We start from the raw sequence: 23669 nt of genomic DNA, 5'->3' as shown, positions 1-23669 counted from the left end.
TGGTGGTCCCAATGGCCCCCAGAGTCAAGAACACAAGCTCAGAGCATATCCTCAAGTGTACAGATTGTCTTTTCTGATTGTCCACCAGTCTGAGGATGGCTCCGGGATCGGTAAGGGCTGAAGTAACCCGCCTGGACGTTGATGTTCTGCCTTGACCTGTTGACATACCAAGCATTTAGATACAAAGTCAACTATGTCCCTCTTCATCCCATTCCACCAAAACCGGGGTCGCATGCTTTGGTACATTTTGGTGCTTCCGGGATGCATGACAAACTTGGAGCTATGGGACTCTGTCATGATGTCTCTCTTTAACTCACTGTCATCTGGGACACATACCCTATCCTGAAAATGGAGTAACCCATCGGCAGAGATTCGAAATTCTGAGCTCACTCCCTGTTCTGCATCATTCTTGCGGGCTACTAGGGCGGGGTCGACTGACTGGGCTTCCCTTATTCTCTGTATTAACTAGGACTGGACGGTCGGATGACCCAAACATGCGACTCTCTTCAGGTCCTGAAGTTGAACCTATTGTGTAGCCCCAATTTGCCTGCATTCTGAAACCATTAAATGGGCTAAGATACCTGCACTTTTCCTGCTGAGGGCATCTGCCACCATGTTGTCCTTATCCGGATGATACAAGATATCACAATCATAGTCTTTAAGGAGTTTCATCCACCTTCTCTGACGCATGTTGAGATCCTTTTGAGTAAATATGTGCTTCAGACTCTTATGATCGGTATAGATCTAGAAGGTCTCTTTGTATAAATAATGGTGCCAGATTTTCAAGGTGTGTATGATTGCGGTAAGTTCCAAGTCATGGATAGGGTAATTCTTCTCATGATTCTTTAACTGTCTAGACTCATAAGCTATGACCTTCCCATCCTGCATCAGGATACAATCCAGACCTAGATAGGAGGCATCGCTATAAACTGTATATCTCTCTGATCCACTTGGTAAAGCCAGTATGGGTGCAGTGGTCAGCCGCTCCTTTAATTCTGAAAAACTTCTCTCAGAGTCTTCATTCCACTCAAACTTGGCATTCTTCTTTATGAGTCGGGTCAGGGGAGCCGCTAGACTAGAGAATCATTTGACGAACCTACGGTAATAACCTGCCATTCCCAGGAAGCTACGGATCTTCTTAACTGATGTTAACTTTTTCCAGCCAAGTACTGCTTCAACTTTTTCGGGATTCACTGATACTCCTTCCTTCAATATGATGTGTCCTAGGAAGGCAGTCTGCTCAAGCCATAATCCACACTTACTCAACTTTGCATATAGCTTCTTTTTTCTGATGACCTGCAAAACTTGGGCTAGATGATGAACACGCTCTTCTCTACTTTTTGAGTATATCAAGATGTCATCGATGAACACAATAACAAATTGATCCAAGAATTCTCTGAAGTCCCTGTTCATCAGATCCATAAAGATGGTTGGGGCGTTGGTTAGCCCAAGTGGCATGACCAGGAACTCATAGTGTTCGTACCTGGTTCGAAAGGCCGTTTTGGGGATGTCTTCTGTTCTTATTTTCACCTGATGGTAACCTGATCGCAGGTCTATTTTGGAGAAGACTTGCGCACCCTGCAGCTGATCGAAGAGGTCGTCAATTCTAGGAAAGGGATATTTGTTCTTGATTGTAACCTTTTTTAATCCTCTGTAATCAATATACAGTCTCAACGTTCTATCTCCCTTTCTGGCAAACGTGACTCCGGTACCCCAAGGAGACACACTGTGTCTAATAAAACCACTGTCTTGCAATTCAGTGATCTGTTTTCTCAGTTCTTCCATCTCAACGCGGCTCATGCGGTAAGAAGCAACCGAAATGTGCTGGGTGCTTGGTTCTAGGTCTATAGTAAACTCAACTTCCCTGTCCACTAGTAGTCCGGGCAGTTCGTCCGTAAACACATCTGAAAAGTCTCGAACTACTGGAATCTCTTAGATACAAATTTCCTCTTTGGGCTTGCCCTGTACCATGTCTGGGTCGGCGTTGGCATCCTGCTGTGTGAGGTTGTAAATCCTGCCCTGAAAATGAGGTATTCCTTGATTCTGGTTCCTTAGGCACTCTCTCGCATAGTGCTGGACACTACCATATATGTGACAGGTGTTGTTGAGGCGATAGCATGCTCGGTTCCCATGATCCCTGCCACAGTGCTGACAGATCTTGCCACGTGCTGCCCCTGGAGCCTGAGCGGGAGCCTGGATCGCCGGTCTGGGCCTCTTATTTTGTTGGACAGGCGCAGTAGGTGCTGGTCTGTGGGGTGGAGCTGAGGGTCTGTGACTCCCTGATGACTGGGAAAGGGTGTTGAAACTCCTTTCCACGATCTGCGCCTTTGCCAGAATAGCTGAATATGTCTTGAGCTCTAGTACCAACAAGTGCCGTTTGATCTCTGGGTGGAGGCCCCACTGAAACCTCCTGGCCTTTCTGCCCTCATTCATCAATGTCTCAGGGGAGTATCGGCCCAGCTCTAGGAACTTACGAGCATATTCCGACACCGTCATGTTTTCCTGGACCAGCTGAACAAACTCCGTCTCCTTTAAATGTCGAATGCGCTCGGGGAGGTACTCAGCATGAAAGGCTGCTAGGAACTACTCCCAAGTGGCAGGCGTAGGCAGGGTGGTCTGCTTGAGCTCCCACCAACGATCTGCTTCCTCCACCAGTATGTAGGAAGCAAGAGTAACCCTCTGCTTAGGAACCACTCCTAAGGTCTTGAAAGCCTTCTCTGTCTCTGCCAACCAGTACTGGGCATCTTCGAAAGAGGACTTGCCTGCAAAAGTGGAAGGGTTTAGTCTCCTGTACCTCTCTACGTAGCCCGGGTCAATCAGGGAAGGAGCTGGGTCCCATGGAAGAGGGACTGGGCTGGGCTGAGGATAGACTGGGGGCACTGGATTATACTGTGGCGGTGCCGGGCAATACTGGGGCTGAGGCACCGGATTATACTGCAGTAGTGGTGCCGGGTGGTACTGTGGAGGTGCAGGCTCTTGCCAGGGTGGCTCGGGATCCGCTCGCTGCAATAGTGGCTCAAACTGCGGTAGTGGAGGAGGGTCGGGTAATTCCCTTCTCTCATCCGACCTTGTTGAGCAGCAGTGATCCTTTCGAACATCTCAAATATTCTGTTAACATCTTTCCGAAACGAATCATCCCGGGCTGCTCGGTGTAGTGGGGGTCTCCCTCTCCTCATCTCTCTGCACCTGCATTTCACAAGGAAGGGTTAAGTAATAATTCTCAGTTTGGTATTCCTCTAAGTATTATTGTGTAAGGGACGGGTCCGAGGAACGCGGCTCTGATACCAACTGTAACGGTCCCAGAAATTAAAAGGAAATATATATATTTATTCTAAGTGCGGAAGCGAAATAAAATAGATTATGATTAAAATCCCTTACACAATAACCAAAACGAATTAAACGTATGAAAAAATAAACTATCTTATAGGAAATATTATGAATGAATGCTATAAGGAAAACTAATAAATTCTTTGGCTTCTACTCGTCGTCTTCCTGCATAATGGGCTCGAGAATCAAGTCCTCCTGATCTGAAATAGTTAAGTAAAGAATGAGCTACACTAGCCCAGTAAAGACATCACACTATCTCATTGTCACAAAAGTAAAGGTTGGTAGAAAATAAAAACGACTAATGAAGCATAATTTATAACAAACACATTTATCAATAATAAAACCCTTCACTGTCCACCTACCTCGGTGAGATTTATGAAAATAATTTATGAAAACAATTACACCATAAATATCATAAGATCACGCACACTCTGTAACATAACACATATCATGCTTTTGTATTTCAATCATTAGGCAACAATTTTCCTCTTTTATCAGCTTACTAGTATCCATGGGGATCCATAGGGGGTTCCCGCTACACGTGAATCATTCACATTAATAACTTAATTCCAGGGCTGTCCCCATACCCTGTCCGGTATGGGCGCCAAAATCATAAACCTCAATACCCCGTCCGATATGAGGGTGAAACGGGTCGTCCCCATACCCCGTCCAGTATGGGCGCCAAAACACATAAAATCTCCATACCCCGTTCGATATGAGAGACCACATTCTAGGTAGGGTTCTCTATGGACCCGGTCCGTCAATCATCTCCCAAGATATCTAGTGAGGCTGTCGACTTATCCACTTATAAATTCACATACTATCCTTATTTTTCTTAGTCTCAATTACCCAATCAACATAAATACGTAAATCAGCAACGCACACCAAACAAGGCAACACAACATCGGGTTCACAATAATTCAAACTATAATAGATTAAACAGTTATTCATGCATACGGAACCACAGAATAAACAATCAGATATTATACTGCAATTAGACTGTAAAATACATCAAACAGAAACAGACCGACAAATAAATCAGGTTCGGGCCCCATTAGTAATCTTAATTAATTATACATATCTATTAATTCATAAAATACTGTTTTATCATTTATTAACCTTTAATGCCGTGATAGGAAATAGGGTGAGGGATCCTTACTTGTTTCGGAGTCTGAAATCGGGTTCTCACTGCGCCTACGGGCAGTCCCTAGATTCCCTGAATTTTTCTCTGGAAACTGAAATACACTTCCGGTACCTGCACATGTCCCCATAAAAACCCTAAATCAGACCTAGGGCCCTTTCGACCAATTTCAAAATTCTGCCACAGCGGCTTCGCCATGCTCCGGCGACGGCACAGCCGCCCACAGCGACGATCTACCTCGGGTTGGCCGTTTCCGGCTGTATTCGGCCAAACTTGCATTGGTTCATGTGATAAAATACCCATAGGGTCCTCAGTCGGCCAAAAAATTCCAAAAAACTGAAACTTACCAGCGGCGAAGCTCTCGGGCACGGCGGCCCCTCCGGTGCGAGTTGTGATTTCGTGTTTTGCTCTGGTCAACCTGTAGAGAAAAGGACGGTGATCACAATGGTATAAAAATTACATCAAATGGGAACCTGGAAGGGCCTCATCGGAGGCAAAAATTAAAGAAACCAGCGGTGGCATTTTCCGACCAATCGGCTGGTGGTTTGGCTTCGATTTGGCTGTAGGGAGGTCATCATTGAAAAACGAGCCAAGGGGAGAAATTTTACCTCGTTCGGCGGCTGAAAAATCCTCCGGTGCGGCGATGGGTGGCGGCGGCTGGTTCCTTCGGTGGCTGGGTCGTCTTCTCCGACGAGGGTTTTGGCGGCTAGGGTTTGGGGTTGGGTGTAGATGCGATTATTTATAACATTCCCCTTTTAATCTGAGGCGTCCATCATGATTTAATATGGGTCATCCGATCGCGATTAAATTATAAATAAATCTAAACCGTCCATCGCGATGCGATCTGGGCCGTCCGTGCGTGTTCAAGTTTTAGCCGTCCGCACGCGTGAGATTTGGGCCGTCCATGCGCGCTTTTGATTTGTGCCGTCCGTGCGCGCGAGAATGGATCTGGGTCGTCTGATCGCGCGCACGCGGATCGCCCACATGTCTTCGTCCAGCGTGGCTTCCTGCGTCAACGTCGCTGCCACGCGGCATGTCCTTATTGGCCGGGGCTGCTGACCAGGTTGCTGACGCGGCTGCTGACATAGCGCTATTTTTTTAAATTGCGCTTTGACCTCTCGATTTTCAATTTTTCTTTCAAAAACACCCCCAGAATCCAAATTTTCACCCCTTTTTCCCAAAATCAATTTTAATTAAATCCCAAAAATAATTTTACCCCATTTTATTATTATTATTAATTTTATTTCTTTTAAATTAAATTAAATTAAATTAAAACCTTATGAAATAAAAATAAAAATAAAATAAAATAAGATAAAAATTTTAGGTGTTACAGCTGGTGTGTTGGGGTGAAGTGGGAGAGAGACAGTTGTTGGGACCGAAAATAGTGGAGGAAACTACGGCTAAAGTGTTGGTGATACGGCAGAATTTACAAGCTGCCTAAAGTAGGCAAAAGGGATACGCAGACAATTGTAGGAGAGATTTGAGCTTTGTAGTACGGGATCATGTGTTTCTCAAAGTGTCTCCCATGAAGGGTTTATTGAGGTTTGGGAAGAAAAGGAAGTTAAGTCCCCGTTTCATAGGGCCGTTTGAAATTTTGGAGAAGGTGGGGGTGGTTGTATATAGGGTAGCGCTTCCTCCTTGGTATAGTGGAGTTCACAATGTATTCCATGTATCCCTACTACGAAAATATCACTTGGATCCGAATTATATTATAAGGTATGAATCGTTACCATTGGAGAAGGACTTGTCTTGTGAAGAGGAATCGATCCGGGTTCTCGAGCGACAAGAAATGAAGTTGAGAAGTAGGGTGATACCTATGGTGAAGATACAATGGAGACATCACGTGAATGAGGAAGTAACGTGAGAACGGGAGGACGAGATGAGATAAAATTATTCGAAACTTTTTGGAGGTAAGGTAATAAAATTTGAGAGACCAAATTTTTTTTTTGGGGGGGGGGAGTATGTAGTAACTGGATGTAAAGAAAAAAAAAGAATTTTTTTTTGCATGTATGTATATATGTGTGTATAATGATAGTTATAGAGCGAAACTGTGCCGTTTGGAGAAGATGAGGAGGAAACGACGTCGTTTGGAGGAAACGACATCGTTTGGAGAAGATGAGGAGGAAATGACGTCGTCTGGAGAAAGGGAGTGGACGGTTGGGATGAGGTGAGATGGACGAGCATGATGAGAAGCAGGTGGGGTATAAATAGGAGAAGGGAAGGAAAAAAAAGAAAGAAAAAAAAGAAAAAAAAAAAGAAAAAACAAGAGGAAAGGAAAGAAAGAAAACAGAGAAGAGAGATCGGGGGGAAGAAAAGGTTCGAGAGAGAGAGGGAGATGAGTCGGAGCGAGGAAGAACGAGAAGAGAGAGAGAATGAGAAAGAGGACGGTGGTGGAGCGAGCCACGGGAGGAAAGAAGATGGAGATGAGAGGTACGGTAAACTTTAAGTTACATGCGTAGGTTGATGTAGATTTGAAAGTTTGACCGTAGGTGGAGGATTTTGTGTGAGTATGAGTGGAGGTGTATGGAGAAGGCCGCAGGAGGAGAGAGGAGAAGGAATGCGGTGTGTGAGTGAGGTCCGTGAGGGAGAGGAGATTTTGTGTGAGTATGAGTGGTGGTATATGGAGGAGGCTGCGGGAGGAGAGAGAAGAAGGAATGCGGTGTGTGAGCGAGGTTTGTGAGAGAGAGGAGATTTTGTGTAAGTATGAGTGGAGGTATAAGGAAGAGGTCGCGGGAGGAGAGAGAAGAAGGAGTGCGGTGTGTGAGTGAGGTTCGTGAGAGGGAGGAGATTTTGTGTGAGTATGAATGGAGATATATGGAGGAGTGTAGTGACTAGAAACAAAAAAAAAAATAAAAAAAAAAATAAAAATAAAAATAAAAATAAAAATAAAAATAAAAATATAGGTAGGAAACGACGCCGTTTTAATGAGAAAAAAAACGACTTCATTTTGGGATGGAGGAAAACGACATCGTTTTGAGTAAGCTGGTAGGGTATGAAGAGAGATCGGAAAAGGGAGAATAGGAAAGAAAAAAAAGAGAAAAGGAGAGAAGGAAGAGAGCAGGAAGGAGGAAAAGAAGAATGGAAGGAAGGTTCCAGAAAGAGAGAGAAGAGAGTCGGAGCGGAGGGGAGCGAGAAGGGAGAGGGAAGAAGGCCGTGGACGGACGACGATACCGGTAGAAGGAAGGAAGATGGAAACGGGAGATACGGTGAAAATTTCAGTTGCTTTGGTGTGGTGTGAGTTGTGAACTATTTGCAGATTGCGGAGTCCGTAGGTGGTGTGACGGAGCTGAGAGGTGGAGGTAGGCGGTAGAGTGTGGGATTATTCTGCACGTTCGCAGAGGAGGTCGTGGGAAGCGGGAGGATGGCGATGTTTGGGGCGTACGGGGAACCATGGGGGAAAATAGAGGTTGTGTGAGTAGCACAGAGGGAGAAGGAGGAAGAGTGAGTGAAAAATCTAGTGAGTGCGGGGGGGGGGGGATCTGAGATGATAGGAAGAGTTATGTGCGTGGGTGGAGGCGCGGAGGGAGTCGCGAGCAGAAGGTGACATATTCAGTGAGCATACAGTGGAAGGGGTGAGTGTAAGGATTGAGACAGAGTGAGTCGAGAGGTTTCTAACCTCCCTAGGGAGACAAAAGTATAAAGGAAGCGGGAGGAGGCAAAAGGATAGGGGAAGTGGGGCGTGAGGGCGGCGGGTGAGAGAAGAGTACTGGATTGTACGGTGGAGGGGACTAGGATATAGGAATCAGGGAGTGATGAGGTTCGGATGAGGGAGGAGGTGTAACATAACAGTAGGGGGAGGTAAGTTTGAGGGGGCGGAGAGTGTAGTTGCTTGGGATTAGAATGGCGCAAGAGTAGATGGTAGCGTGTGGTTTAGGATGGGAGAATAGGAGCGTGTCGGTGAGGTGTAGTGTGAGTCGCCGATGTTGGTGACGTGAGATGGTGGTACTTGTGTGAGTGTGTGGCCTAATGAGATCGAGAGATGGAGGAGAGAGTATGAGTCGCCGATGTTGGTGACGTAAGATGATGGTACTTGTGTGTGTACGTGGCCTAATGAGGTCGAGAGGTAGAGGAGAGAATATGAGTCGCCGATGTTGGTGACGTGAGATGATGGTACTTGTGTGTGTGCGTGGCCTAATGAGGTCGAGAGGTGGAGGAGAGAGTATGAGTTGCCGATGTTGGTGACGTGAGATGATGATATTTATGTGTGTGCGTGGCCTAATGAGGTCGAGAGGTGGAGGAATGAGTATGAGTCGCCGATGTTGGTGACGTGAGATGATGGTACTTGTGTGTGTGCGTGGCCTACTTAGGTCGAGAGGTGGAGGAGAGAATATGGGTCACCGATGTTGGTGACGTGAAATGAAGGTACTTGTGTGTGTGCGTGGCCTCATGAGGTTGAGCGTTGGAGGAGAGAGTATGAGTGCCGATGTTGGTGACGTGAGCTAATGGTACTTGTGTGTGTGGGTGGCCTAGTAAGGTTGTGAAGTAGCGTGGTGAGTGTGGGTAGCCGATGTTGATGATGTGAGGTGTTGGATTGTTGTTGTGTGTGTGCTATTGATTGCCCGAACTGTTCCTTTGGGCTAGGATCTTGATGGCTAGTTGTAGGGGATTTCTATAATTTGTTTTGGGTTGGGTAGGATAATTGCATATAGATATTTCTGAATTTCTTGTCACTACATACTACACCTGCAACTTGATTTTTATCGTATTGAGTTATGTGAACTCACTCTCATCATTTACAAATGGAGTAGGAACGGAGCCAGGATCCGAGCTGCTGGTAACGGAGCCCAGTCTGTAGTGCCATAGGACACAAGTTTTATTTGTGGCGTAAAGTAGTTTGTAAAAGTTGTCTTAGTATGGATATTGATTTCTGGAAGTGTATGATATTGTGTTGCCATGTGATGTAGAGGTAGAATTGTATGTACATTTGGTTTGGAATAATGAGTTGTGGACAAGTTTCTCTTATGCATAATTGGAATGATATGAGATTTGCGTGTCGAGTCGTAGGAGTGCTTTATCTTATGCCGTTAAGGAAAAAAAAACGGGGTATTACAAGGAGGCAGCGGGAGGAGAGAGATGAAGGAACGCGGTGTGTGGTGAGGTCCGTGAGAGAGAGAGGATTTTGTGTGAGCATGAGTGGAGGTATAGGGAGGGGGCCGCGGGAGGAGAGAGGATAAACAATGTGGTGTGTGAGTGAGGTATGTGAGAGAGAGGTGATTTCGTGATTGTGAGTGGGGTACTTAGAGTAGGCCGCGGAAGGAGAGAGAATAAGGAGTTCGGTGAGTGAGAGGGATTCGTGTAAGAGAGGAAGTGTTGTGTGGTTGTGAGTAGAAGTAGGCAGGGAAGGGGGAGTGTGTGTATGTTGGAAATTAGGGAGGAGGAAAGGGAGGCATGTAGAGCTTGGGTGTGAGGTATCGGGATCGAGGTGTGTTGGTGTAGCTGTGTGGTGTGAGGGTGGGAGTTGTATATAGATTGGTATAGCTACTGTAAATTTTGTAGTTGGTAAAGGAACATTGCTGGTGTGTGTGTGTGTTAAATGTTAGTATGTATCTTATGGGGAGACGCGTGTAGTTTCAATATACAGGTTAAAGGTATAGGAGAGCTTCAAGATAAGGTGGTGGAGTGAGAACGTGATGATATTGTTTTTGAGTTGGTAGCATTGAGGGGACGCCGATGTTGGTTGTCGTTACCTAGAAGGAGTAAGTTGATCGCCGATAGTGGTGATGGTCGGGAGGCTCTGACGGGGAAGGGGTTGAGTCGTCGATATTGGTGACGGAAAAGAATAGTATTTGTGTAGATAGTGTGTCTGTTGGAAGTATATGAGATTGTATTTTACTGTGATATTACATGTAGGGTTGCAGGTTTATCTTGACTTTGAATAATAGATTGCGGTAAAATTTCTATGTGTGTGATTGATTTTGAATGAAACTTTTGTATTTGGTCATGAAATTATTTTAGACTACGCTATTAAGAAAAAAAAAATAGGGGTTACATTAATAATTGTGCGAATATATATTTAAATACATTTAATATTACATATTTTAATTATATACATACAATAAATAAATAGAAAGTAAAATATTTAGTTTGAATATATTAATAAAATTTTATTTATTGTCAAAAAAATAAAATAAAAAAGTGTGTAACAATCACTAAATTGACATGAATTTTTTTATTGTTAAAAAAAAGTTGGATCATATTTTTAATCACTTACAATTACTTCAATTAAAAAAATTTAATTATCAAATAATTTTTATTTTATTTAAAAATTATAATAAATTTATCGATATTTAATTTAATTTAATCACTAAATACATTAATAATTTAATTTTTTAATTTTATTAAATTAAATATTATAAATTAAAGAATAATTTAATACTAATTTTATCAACTTAATATTGTAAACTCTTAAACATTAAAATAATAATTTTCAAATATTATAAATTTCTACCATTTAATTTTTTTAATATACAATTGATGTTGTAAATTCAAAACCGATATATGATATGACACGAAAGTCATATATATATATATATATAAAATGGTGGTCCAATGAAGATTGTAGATGTTGAAAATTTTGTATTATGGTACGAAACAGTTTAGATCATTTTAATATAAAAAATAATATATAAATAGTTTAGATCATTTTAATATAAAAAATAATATATAAATACATCCAAGATAGAAATCAGCTGTGAAATTATTGGATATATAATATTAAATATATGTAAAACCAAATAAACATATGGGATAGGATGTGTCCAAGTATCCCAATACCTATCCATTTTATTATCTTATATATATATATATATATATATTTTTTTTTTTAATTTTATCATAATTTATTTATTAGGGTAGAGTTCCAAATCATATTATTTTTTTAAAAAATGATTAAAAAGATAATTACCCAATTAGACTTAAATAATTTTTATTATCTTATATTTATTTATTTGGGTAGGGTAAAAAGTATAATGAACCTTAAATCGATATTATCAGAAATATATATATATATTTATTTATTTATTTTGATGCAAAAGTATATATTTATTTTTTATATTAAATAAATTATACTTAGTTTTTTATGGTTCTTGTGTAATACGTGTTGCACGATTCTAGATTCCTTATTGATATTTGTCTGCATACGACAGAAAATAAATAAATAACCAAATAAAATAAATAATTAATTAATTAACTGTAAAATAAAAAACAGAAAATTCCATGACCAGACTGTTTATGCCTTGTGATCCAATAGGAGGCGACACCATTTGTTTACTTTGACCCCACCTTCTTCCTGCCTTCCCCTTCGCCTTTCCGCTTTCTTAACTCCTCAAACAACACGCTTCCTCCTCTGCAATTCCCCTTCACATTTTCTTCCCACCCAACCACCGAAAGAATGTTTTCCCGGAAAATGATGAAACGGAACTGAACACGATGATAGTGCTGCTTCCTCCCTCAACTACTTTTCTATTCATCAATCGCTCTCTCCATTTTATTCACAATCTCCACCATCAGTAGTCGCAGCAGCACTATGACTTGAAGTTCTTCACGCCTACATGCATGCGCCATATATAGAGATATATAATCACACCCGGCGCAGTGTTCAGTGATTTGAGGAGGAAGGTAGGAGAAGAAGGGGATATGGGTGCGTCACTGTCGAACCTAACCGAGGGGAGTAACGGCTCAGCAATGGGTCCGGGCTTGGGTGACATACCCGAGAGCTGTGTGGCTTGCGTGTTTCTGTATCTGACTCCGCCGGAGATTTGTAATCTAGCCAGGCTTAACCGTGCTTTTCGTGGAGCAGCATCTTCGGATTCTGTTTGGGAGAAAAAGTTACCACTCAATTATCAAGATCTGCTCGATTTTTTGCCGCCCGATAGGTACAAGAATCTTTCCAAGAAGGATATTTTTGCTCTTCTATCTCGCCCGGTTCCGTTCGACGATGGAAATAAGGTTGGTGGCTTTGCATGTTTTATTAGTTTATTCATTGTTGAGGATTCTATATTGTGGTGTGATTTTGGTCTATTTGGGTATTAGGGTTTTTGAGCCTTCAGTTGGCTTATGGCCAATTTTTTATGATATTAATTTATGAATTGCATGGTTTTTTCATGTTCTTCATTCATGGATTTCCAGGAAGTATGGCTTGATAGGGTGACAGGAAGAGTTTGTATGTCTATTTCGGCGAAGGGGATGGCAATAACCGGAATCGAAGATAGGAGATATTGGAATTGGGTCCCTACTGAAGAATCTAGGTAACTCCTCTAATTTGAAGTAAACGAGCTTTAGTTAATTTGAATGGGATATGGGTTTAATATGGACTAACATGGTATTATGAATTTTTGCTATTTTCCTTTCCTCTCGGGGACTATCATAAAGATTTCTTCAATTTTCTAAATATGAATTTAGTTCTGAGGCTCAAAATAAGCAAATCCTGGCATTGATCTGGACAGATGCAACTCTATGGGTTAAACTGAAATTCCACTGCATGTTACGTCCATCATATTCTGTCTGTATTTTTGCATCCGCACCTTGAGAAGTTTATTTTGATTGTCAATGCCAGTTGTTACAAGTATTAAATGGAGAAAAAGAAAAAACGCACTATGTTTTATAAATTTTTGTGGCAATTGAGGTTATTTTTCAATGCATTCTTTTATTTCGGGTTTATGGTCAAGGCAGTTCTAGATCCTTTAATGGAATCTGTGTTTTAAAGATTGGTGAGAAGGAGTCCCAAATAATGGCTATTTATACCTGGGTGAATATCAGCAACATGATGGCTGATAATGAAGATGTTCAATAGAAATGTTAACTGAGATTTGGCATGATGAGAATATAGAGGTTCTGCTTTATGGCTGGTAAAATTGGTGTTGCAATTGCAGGCTAATATTCTGTGGACCTTTTATTGACAGGGGAAGCTCTCTAGACATCTGGGGAAATCTTGAAAAATTGCAAGTTGAGAACCTTAATTATGAGAATATAGAGGTTCTGATTTATGGCTGGTAGAAGTGGTGCTGCAATTGCAGGCTAATATTCTGTGGACCTTTTATTGAAAAGGGAAACTCTCTAGGCATCTGGAGAAACCTTGAAAAATTGCAAGTTGAGAACCTTTATTACTTATTTTATGAGGACAAATGCCTTTATTACTTAAACGAAAAATTGCTATTTTTCTTGATCCTGTCCTTTGTTCTCATCGAAGTGCTTACCAACAGTACCAAATTCTTATACAAGGTTGTTTGGTGTTTCGATTAAGTAATTATTTTGTTCAACTCCTTATTACCCCTCTGTGGGTATCAACTTCAGACTACACACTTGTATCAAGCATGGTCCCTTGTAGCAAGCTTGATCATATTTCCACGCGTCCTAAGTTCTTATCATAGGCCCTAAGCATCGAATCTGAAAAAACCACTTAACTGAATGCCTTTATTTAAATGTTTTAAGTTGGCTGAGGGGCTATCATTGTGTGTTTTCAACTTTGATATTGTATTTACTTTTGATTTAGAGAGTGATGTTAGTAAATTCTGGTGTTCAACAACTTAGTTCGGAGAGTAGGTTTTTCATGTAGGACCACCTGTATGCAAAAGAAAGAGTAACCGATAAATAACAAGATAAAGCTCCAAAAATTTGGTGACCTCTCCCACATGTACAGAGGATTCCCATTTATAATGAAATTTCAAAGTGTGTATCAATCTATCTTTAATCCCGATTTGGACTTTTTGCTCCTTATACGCCCAATTTATTCCTTTTTTATTCAAATGACTAACAAAATCAGATGGCTTCAAGAAAAATTTGAAGATTAATTAAAATGAGAAGAAAGAAGAGACCATAAAAATGATAGGAAGTTTATGACAACTCATATGCAAGTATTAGAATTGTTGCAACTAATCTCCGTTAATTTATTGAGATCTTATTGGGGAGCCTGGTGAGGAAATTTCTGTTCCTAGTTTCACAGTGTAGTAATTTTTGTACACTTGATTCTATGATGGACATTATGTGTATTAATGTGTAAATTTGTAATGTCTAAGTCTTTCAATTGAAAATTAAAGGGAACAAGCCTTAGCCATTATGGCTTAGTGGCCATACATCTCCTCTGTCAAGTATGTGATCTTGATTGCTACCCTTTATGAACCTTTAGGGTAAGCAAACCAATAAATAAATTAATTAATTAACAGATCAATTAGTACTGCTGCAATTAGACTTTCTTGGAAGGATGTCCTCTTTTTTGATGCCTTTTCCTTTGGCAATATTTTGCTATTCTATTGTTTCATAAAAGAGCTGTTCAATTGAGATCCTTTTGGTGAAAGTTATCCCATCCATCTTCTATGCCATAGCCCATATTTAGCTGAATTCTGGTTCATATTTGGAAAAGTTCCTTTTTTTTGAGATATCTGGAAAAAGTTTTCCAGTCTTTGCGGTGCAGAATAAGAAGCTCCTAAAATGGACATATTTGAATGATGGGAAATAGGATTCAGAATTAATAAAGGAACATAAATGTTTTGAGAAGTTAACTAAAAGAAATATGAAGGATTTAATTTCCTTTTCTAAATTTGGAAAGTTTTATCCTGAAAGGAATTAGGAAGATTTATTTTTGTATTGGTTGGAGTTCCTATTTCCTAATTTTTCCTATTTAATTTATTTTCCTGTTTCCTAGGTTTTTTAGATTTCATATATTTTTGATATATTTTGGTGTCTATAAGGTACCCTGGCTTAGTTACTAAGTAAACTGTTTATGATTATTAATTAAATATTGAGATATTGCTTGGATTATTGAGATCTGACATCTCCAAGTCTTATTCTTAATAAGATTTCTCTAAATTCTGTTTTCAAGTTCTCTTTGTCCTTTATCACTCTGTAGTACCAACAAATCTCAACCCCATTAACTCCTTGTTTCATTTTATCTATTTCTTGAATAGCTGTTCATTCCACTGTCTTCAGGACTTCAATCTTGGTGGTATTACCCTTGATTTGAATGCTTATTTTCTACTTTTCGAGGGAAAATGTCCCAACAAATGTTTTTTCTTTTTTCTATGCTTTACATTTCGTCCTTTAGATGGAGCAATGTGTTTGATTGTTTAAGATTGTTATTGTTGCAAATCCTTGTATCGTTTCACATTTTGATGCTTTCTTTTTCTTGTAAAACCACATTCTCATTTATGGTCTCACCTCTTTCTTTTTCTTCCTCGTCATGTGTGGATTTGGGCCCTTATTAATTGAATAGTCCCTCATAGACCGACTTCTGTATGTTGGATTTACTTTTGCTCTTCACTGTTACAAATGTATTGTTTTTCCCTTTTAATCTTTGAGATACAGCTGATTTTTGTCATAGTGACTCTTGTCTTAGCGTGTCCTGATTTGTACATATTTTTTAATTTAGGATATTAAGCACTACGTAGACACCAGTAAGATGCAATAGCGTTATGGTCTTCAAGCCCAATGGTGTCTTGTCACTGCTTGGTATTGGACAGAATGACGTGTTTGTTGAGTTTTGTATAGGAGAGATGCTGTAGAAAAGGCCACATCTACATGATTTTCTTTGCATCAGCAAATTCTTTTTGGCTAGATTTTAGATTCTTGCCTTAAGAAACTAAGTTATGATGATGAGATTTCATGTAGTGACTTAATTAAGATTGCCACATAAGTTGGCCATGTGAAAGATACAAAAGTTTGGCCTTTCATTCAGAATCTTTTTACTTTTAATGATAAAAAGATGTTACGGACACTGATCCTTTACTCTTGTTAAACTTGGAAACAACAGTGACGAATATTCAATTTATTTTTTCTTCTCTTTCCATATTTAAAAAACATCCTGTTTTTTATATGTAAATTGCGGAACACATTTTAATTAGATTATGTTTTTTTTTTCCTGTTTTCAGATTCCATGTTGTGGCCTATTTGCAGCAAATATGGTGGTTTGAGGTAGATGGGGTAGTGAGGTTTCCTTTTCCTCCCGATATATATACTCTATCATTCAGGCTTCATCTTGGGAAGTTTTCTAAAAGGTTGGGACGACGTGTATGCAATTTTGAGCATACCCATGGTTGGGACATAAAGCCAGTTCGATTTGAGTTGTCTACTTCAGATGGTCAGCAAGCATCAACTGAGTGCTGCTTAGATGATTCAGAGCAAGATGATGTGAACGGTAATCATAAGCGGGGCTGCTGGATAGAATATAAGGTAGGCGAATTTATTGTATGTGATGAAGAGCCAGTGACCGAAGTCAGGTGGTCAATGAAACAGATTGATTGCACACATTCAAAAGGTGGGCTCTGTGTAGATTCTGTATTTATTATCCCAAGTGAGTTGAAAGATCGCAAAAGAGGAGTTTTAAAGTAGTGGAAACCCAAAAGGATGTTGTTTACTTCAGTGATCCACAAAGAATCCATATGGAATTTATCATACAGCTTATACTTTTGAAGGTATTTCATCCTTTAGAGGATGCCATCTTATCTAGTTTTTGGAGTAGGTTTGTATCCTCTGTGGTTATGTAATTTTTACTGCTATGTATTCGATCCAGTTTTGTCTCTTCTTAATACCTTGCAGATAAGTGTTAGAGAATGTGCTTTGGTTTATCAACTTGTTTTTTCCAGGTGCTGTTAAGCATTTTATCTTAGTTGGATGGCAATGAAGTAAAATTCTTTCTCAACTCTTCTGGGAGCCATTTGTTTACTGTACTATGGTTTTGGAAATCTTGATTGGTGGTGGGAGTAGCATTTTGGTCGTTCTCTTCCTCACTCTTTATATCTATAAGCTTTGGATGTCTGCTTACTGAACGAACCAAAATAATCATTATAACCTAAAGATTTGGTTTTGTGGATTTGGCTGCAGAAGTTTTTGTTTATTTGTTCATGAACTTATTGTGGGCAAAATAGATTAGATAATCCCCTCAATGGGCTCTTTTCTCATTACTTAGTCATTCAATTAAAATAAAATTCAAGATTTTGAATTTTTAGGCCTTTCCTAGTCTACGTACTATGTGGTTTGTTTGCTTCTATTGAGCACCGGACTATGCTCAGTAATACTTGAGCAACCACAAGGTGCACTTGATTTTGGGTTGATTGACAAGGTTGGCCTGCTTGACTCGAGATTTCCTCTACATTGCATTCAATAGTTATCTTCTACGGGGGTAATAATCAGTTTACTCAGCTACTTGTGCCCGTAAAAATAAATGGAATGGTATTGAGATTTTAACCTTGGTTCATTAGATTGATTGGAGATCTCTCCTAAGAATTCAGCTTCTTTGTTGCAATCATTGCCAATTTGCGTCCCTTGTTTCCTGCCCCTCCTTGGGCCTCTGGTAATATTTACTCTTAGAACTTGAGAATCTTCATCAAAGGCTTGATTCATTGTGTTCTGAACTAACTCATAACTACTATTGATTGGTTTACTTCGAAATTTTATCTTGTCTGGACAAGTTTATATCTCTAGTTACAGTACTTTTTAATTTGTTAGTTCAGATTGTATCCTGCATTCCTTTTACTGTAAACTCTCTTCCGAGTGGAAGTAAGTAAGAAACCGGGTCTGAGGAGTTTTGTTAATTGTGTCTACTAGTAATAGATGTACCTTTTTTGCTTGGGAAGAGAATTATCAACTGAACAGCGCATTTGATTTGGGTTTTCTGTAAAAAAGGAAACTTCACATGTTGAGCAGTACGAATGGTATTTTTCTCTTTAGCTGACGTCGATTCATCAAGCTCATATTCATATCTTGATCGATTGCTAGTTACAACTATTTTCGTGCGCAAGTTATTTTACAATTTTATCAGAGACTATCCTGCATGTTATGTTTACTTAGTTTTTTCATCCAAATTACCAAGGAGGGAATAATTCATGAATATAGTTGGAATACCAATTGATATTTCAGTATCCCCATCATTTCAGAATGGCAGTTTGGATTTCTGTGAACACAGGTGAAGAATGGGTTAAACAAGCATGCTTTTTGGGGATCCATTTAATCTCCTTTATTCTGTTGTTTGAGTTCGATCATGAAAACAATGTGAAATTAACCCTGTCTGCACTTTCTCCTGTCCTTCAGCACATCATGCAAGCTTGACTCACCTGTGTCTGTTTTCTGTGGTTGAATTGTTGTCTCCTTCAGCACCTTTGATATTGATAGTAGCAGTAGTGTTATGCAACATTATTTTACAGCTCTGCTGTAATATCATACAGTGCATATTATCTTATAGCAAGGCAGCCTCTGGTAGATAGCAGATTTCCTGTCTTTCGCATTTGATGCTATGCTTTCTTCATGGTCCACAAGCCGGCCGGCGCCGCCTGTGTATTATCAGCTCCTTGTGCAGGCCTCATGAAAAGGTGAAGTACCATCTGGTAGCTCATTTATTCAAACCTGGAAATGTGTCTAACTTAGCTGTCCATGCTTTAAAGTTTTTGTCACTTAAAGAGTTATATCACTCTGCTTTCAGTACAATCTTGCTGTAAACCCTTGAAGCTCAATCTTGCAAAATAGCCACTTTCATGTGCCTTCCCTGTTTGGTTCCTTTAAACTGTTTGAAATTTAGTAGTTAATCATAATTTAAGTCTACGAAGAATCTTCGTGTGTCTGTCAGTGGGAGATATATCAGTTTGGTATTCTAGTTCATCTCTAACCACACACACTCAAGAATTAGTTCGAAGTTCTTAGTTACATTCACCGGATTGCTTCAGTGGCAATGAAGGTGGATTTCATGTTGAACCCATTGCTTGTTCTACAGTTAATATTTGTCCAAGATTAGGACATATCATCTATCAGTGGACCTATTTTCATAAGGTCTTGCTTCTGACTGTGGTAATTAAAAGTATGTTCTGAACGAACCAGTTGAGAGGGTAAGTGTAACCAAATGTGGGGTGGTGTAAATATATAACATAAACATCTATAACCCCTTATTCTTAAATGTTTCGTTTAGTGAAAAAGGTTATTTTACCTTTAGATAGATGTAGGAGTACAGTTATAAAGGGTTCAATCTGTTTAAATATGTTAGTTATGCTTAAATCAAATGAGTTAAACTAATTTGAACTTCAATTGATTTATGTAGTAAGATCAAATGAGCCAAAATGATTGATTTATTTCATAAGTTTTGAACAATTAAACATTTGTAAGTGGATTAATTCAAACTTAATTTTGATGGTTTTAAAGGGATGAATTCCTAATGATTCACTTGTTGCATAAATCAGTGGAGTGATCTTGGAGACAAACTAATTTATGAGGGTGAATTTTTTTTATTTGATATTTCTTTGAGTACAAAATATATACATACATATATATATATATATATATGTATAGTTTGTTTTTGTAGTATGTATCTGAATTATGCAGTGTTGATGACGTTAGTAAAGCTTGAAGGGTGGGAAGAGGAGAATAGATGGTCCTAATCTATTGCAATCCAAATTCTGCTCCCCCACTGCTGTACACTAGGTGGCCCAGTACTCTCCAGCAAAACCCAGATGCCAAGCTTTTCTTAAAAGGAAAAACTGAAGAAATTAGGGTTTTACTTCCAACATTTTTTTACTACAACTATCATTTTTTTTTTTTTTTGGGTATGAAATACTAAGATTTCTTATAATTCTTTTGTTGTTTTGTTTGGATAATTCTAAATTCTTTCACCTTTTAGGTAACTTATTAAATTTGCAGCTTATTATGATTTTTTTGGCTATGGGTAAATCTGAATTGTGGACTTTTGAAGCTTAGCAGACAGAAATCATGAGTTGGTCTGCGCTTCACAGTTTTACAATGGGTACCATAATTTTAATAGGTCTAATTTTTGAAATGGATGTACGTATATATACATATATACTATGGTGGGTAAAGATCTGATTTTGACAGTGGGTTAAAATATAGTTGTGGGTAAATTTTTATGGTCAATGTTGATTGTTGATCTGAACAACATCTGTCTCCCTATACCCCCGACTGCTCGCACTGCTTCCAGCAAAGTTTCTTGTTCCCCTGCAACTAAAATTAATTCCCACTGTTGTAAACCAAGCCCTATCCTCTAATTAATTAATGTGCCCACTATGCTTCTATGCAACATTTAAATCAACCCAAAAATTTCTATGACATGTCCCCTCCAAAATATAAGCCATTATATATATATATATATATATATTATTAACCAAGGTAATGTATGGATACCAATCCTTTTTATTCCCACATTTAATAACCCTAATTCGATTTCTTTTCATAAATTTCATATTTCTGATTGAATGACAAAGAGTAACAAGTGTCCCTTAGGAGTTTGGGATATGTAACCAATCCTCAGCTGCCTTTCATTCAAAGCAAGCAAACCCACTTGACCTAGACTTACGTGCTACTCGTACACAATGTTAAACTTTTTAGTTCTTTCAAAATGGTATTTCACTGATCATTCGAACCATCTTCGAAAGGAAATGTCTTTTTCACCTTCCACCCAAGTTGTGCATAAAAAGTACAAAGCTAATGCTAAGAATGAGTGAAGCTACCACATATTAAGAGAATGCGAGTCAACAAATCAACAAATGGAGTCAATTATACACCAAATGTATAAATGCTAACTAAATTTTGCAAATGAAGTAATTAAGGTTTGAATACTAATCCATGGAGTTTCTTTTTCCTTTTTCTGAATTTCTAATGTATCTCCAACAAAGACTGAAAGTTGATCCAAGGGTAGGGGGGAAAGGGGGAGAGGGAGAAAAAATAGGATGAGCCCCATCTTCTTCTCCTCCTCTTTTATTTTAACTCTTTTGTCTTTATTGATCCGTTCGGTACTAGAGATGGCTTTGATGGTGGTGCTGTGCAAGTAGCAGTATTAGTAGTACTGATTTTACGTACTACTACAACTCCACGTCGCCTTCTCCATGCACCCACATATACTTACACCTATACGTTCATACATAGATACAAAAACAGAGAGAGAAGCGTCTGGAGGAGGCGTGAGAAAGGAAGGCATAATGTCAGTTGTATATACACAGAGACAGAGAGAGAGAGAAATAAAGGAGGGCAAGTTTTATGGGACCAGAAGAGATGGAGACTTTTGATTTCAGTCTCATTTTCTCTTTCTTTCTCTCTCTCTCTCACATTCATTTTCAAGTTCAGTACTTCCATCTCCATAGCCGACACGACTCAAACCTCTCTCTCAGATCTTTAAATATCGCCATGGAAACTCTGTTCTTTTTTGCTCCCTAAAAGCTGAGAAACTGAAAAGAGAGAAACCAAACAGTTTCTTCTTTCACGTATGCACCCCAAAAGATAAATTAATTCCATCCAAACAAGCCTTGCAGAAAACGCTTTGCCTACCACGCTTCTTCTTCCTCTGTGGTCCATTTTCTTACCCTTCCCCCCCAAAACAAGCCCGACACTGGTATAAGATTAATACCCAGTTCTTGTTTTTTCATTTAATTTTTAGTGGAGACTTGAAGTTCTACCCAGAAGACCAAAATGGATCACTGGAATGGAAACTTGAGATCCTTTCTTTCTCGACCAGAACCTTCTTTTAACTTCCTCTACAGCTATAATTATGACCAGTATCCAGGTATACACACACACACCCTATCCATTCTTGTCTGTATTTACTCAAGAGCTTCCATTTCTTTCAAGAAAGAATTTAGCTTCCAAATAGTGATTACTTAATGTTCAAGCAATGCATGACTCCGCGGTGAAAAGAATACTCTATATTGCAAGTCATGCAAAAGGCAGTTACAAATATATATATATATATCTATATAAATATATATTCAGATGATATGAAGTTGAAGTGCTTTCAGGTACGGAGATCAAGCATCCAGGTGGGGCAATAGGGGGAGAGACGGCGCATGGAGTGGTTCCGGCAGGCACGGAGAAGAATAGATACGGGATGAACCAGGAGAAGAAGAAGAGACTGACGAACGAGCAGTTGTTGTCCCTGGAGAGGAGTTTCCAGGAGGAGATCAAGCTTGACCCAGATAGGAAAATGAAGCTGTCGCGGGAGCTTGGGTTGCAGCCGAGACAAATCGCAGTTTGGTTTCAGAACAGACGAGCTAGATGGAAAGCTAAGCAGCTTGAGCGCTTATACGATTCTCTTAAACAGGAGTTCGATGTTATCTGTAGAGAAAAAATGAAGCTTCAAGAAGAGGTAATTGCCATAAACCCTCAAAACCCTCTTCACCCCTCTCTCTCTCTTCTCTCTCTTCTCTCTCTCTCCATGCAATACATGCACACTTCATATACATACATATGTATACATGCAGGTGATGAAACTGAGAGGGATTCTAAGAGAGGAAGCGAGGAAGAAACAAGTATCAGCAGGTTACACGGAGACATCGGGGGAGGAGACGGTAGAAAGTGCGTCAGTTGGGTCAGGATCAGGGAAGAAGGCAAGAAGAATCAAGCAACAGATACAGATGGGTGATGATCATCACTGCAATTATAGCCTTTTCAATATCGATGAATATAACCCTCTTCCTGTATCTTCATCTTATAATAATAATAACTGGCCTCCTCCTCCTCTACCTTCTTACCCTTAGAATCATTACTTATCTTACCCATCAACTTAGGTTTTTTCAGTGTATTCTTGAATTAGCTTCACGTGCTTAACATTGAGCCAGATTTTAGACCAGTGAGTTTCCGAGTAGTACTAGCTTGAGTACTTGACCCTTTTGAGTCTAAGAACTGCCATGAACTATAATATTATATTAAATTATAAGCACGTGTTTTGTGTTTGGTATTGAATTAATTACAAAATGTTTGAAGAGGACAATAAGTTGATAGAATTCAGAAATCTTGGTTAAAAAAATTAAAATTTAAAATATATCAGTTGCATTAACTTATTATTATGTCATTTGAGTTGGATGGTATTGCCGACTGTGATGATCCAGCTCTTTAAATACTGATATCAACGTATAGCTATAAGATTGAATTCAGTTTAATGTTAGAATTTTTAAATTTTTACCAACGTGATTAATTTTTCTAAAATTATACTTTTTAGAGGTATAATTTATTTAAAATTTTAATTTAATTGTCAACGTAATTTTTCTTTTTTGCTATTTTGCATAAGCTCGTTAAGCTTTTAAGCTCTTTCTTATACTAGAGTTTTATTATGGAAAACTAGAGCTACCTAGAAACAGATCTGAAATTTGTATGTAACTGATTTTACGTAATATCTATCATAAATTAATTATCAGTTGATGATCCCAAAAATTTCATGTGCGGAAGGAGAGAGAGGCATAAAGGACAGAACAATTTGAACATGAGAGCTGACAGGCAAAAAGAG

The 23669-nt window shown here is 39.2% G+C and overlaps 2 protein-coding genes across 2 annotated transcripts; both read left to right on the top strand.

Moving 5' to 3' along the window:
• The first annotated feature begins 11724 nt into the window (after positions 1–11724).
• Positions 11725–17099, top strand: PP2-A15 (phloem protein 2-A15). Its single transcript, XM_088209080.1, has 3 exons — positions 11725–12415; positions 12596–12714; positions 16330–17099. Exons 1-3 carry the CDS (start codon positions 12104–12106, stop codon positions 16787–16789), a joined length of 891 nt encoding a protein of 296 aa, XP_088065206.1. The 5' UTR covers positions 11725–12103; the 3' UTR covers positions 16790–17099.
• Positions 17100–20571: 3472 nt separating this feature from the next.
• Positions 20572–23128, top strand: LOC110822676 (homeobox-leucine zipper protein ATHB-22-like). Its single transcript, XM_022052849.2, has 3 exons — positions 20572–21953; positions 22186–22532; positions 22648–23128. The coding sequence occupies exons 1-3, from the start codon at positions 21860–21862 to the stop codon at positions 22921–22923; spliced, it is 717 nt and encodes a 238-aa protein (XP_021908541.1). The 5' UTR covers positions 20572–21859; the 3' UTR covers positions 22924–23128.
• The last annotated feature ends 541 nt before the right edge of the window (positions 23129–23669 follow it).

This window comes from Carica papaya, chromosome 8, assembly GCF_054855325.1.
Source record: "Carica papaya isolate Zhongbai chromosome 8, ASM5485532v1, whole genome shotgun sequence".
Classification (NCBI taxonomy): domain Eukaryota; kingdom Viridiplantae; phylum Streptophyta; class Magnoliopsida; order Brassicales; family Caricaceae; genus Carica; species Carica papaya.
This window is presented reverse-complemented; position numbering and strand designations above follow the sequence as displayed.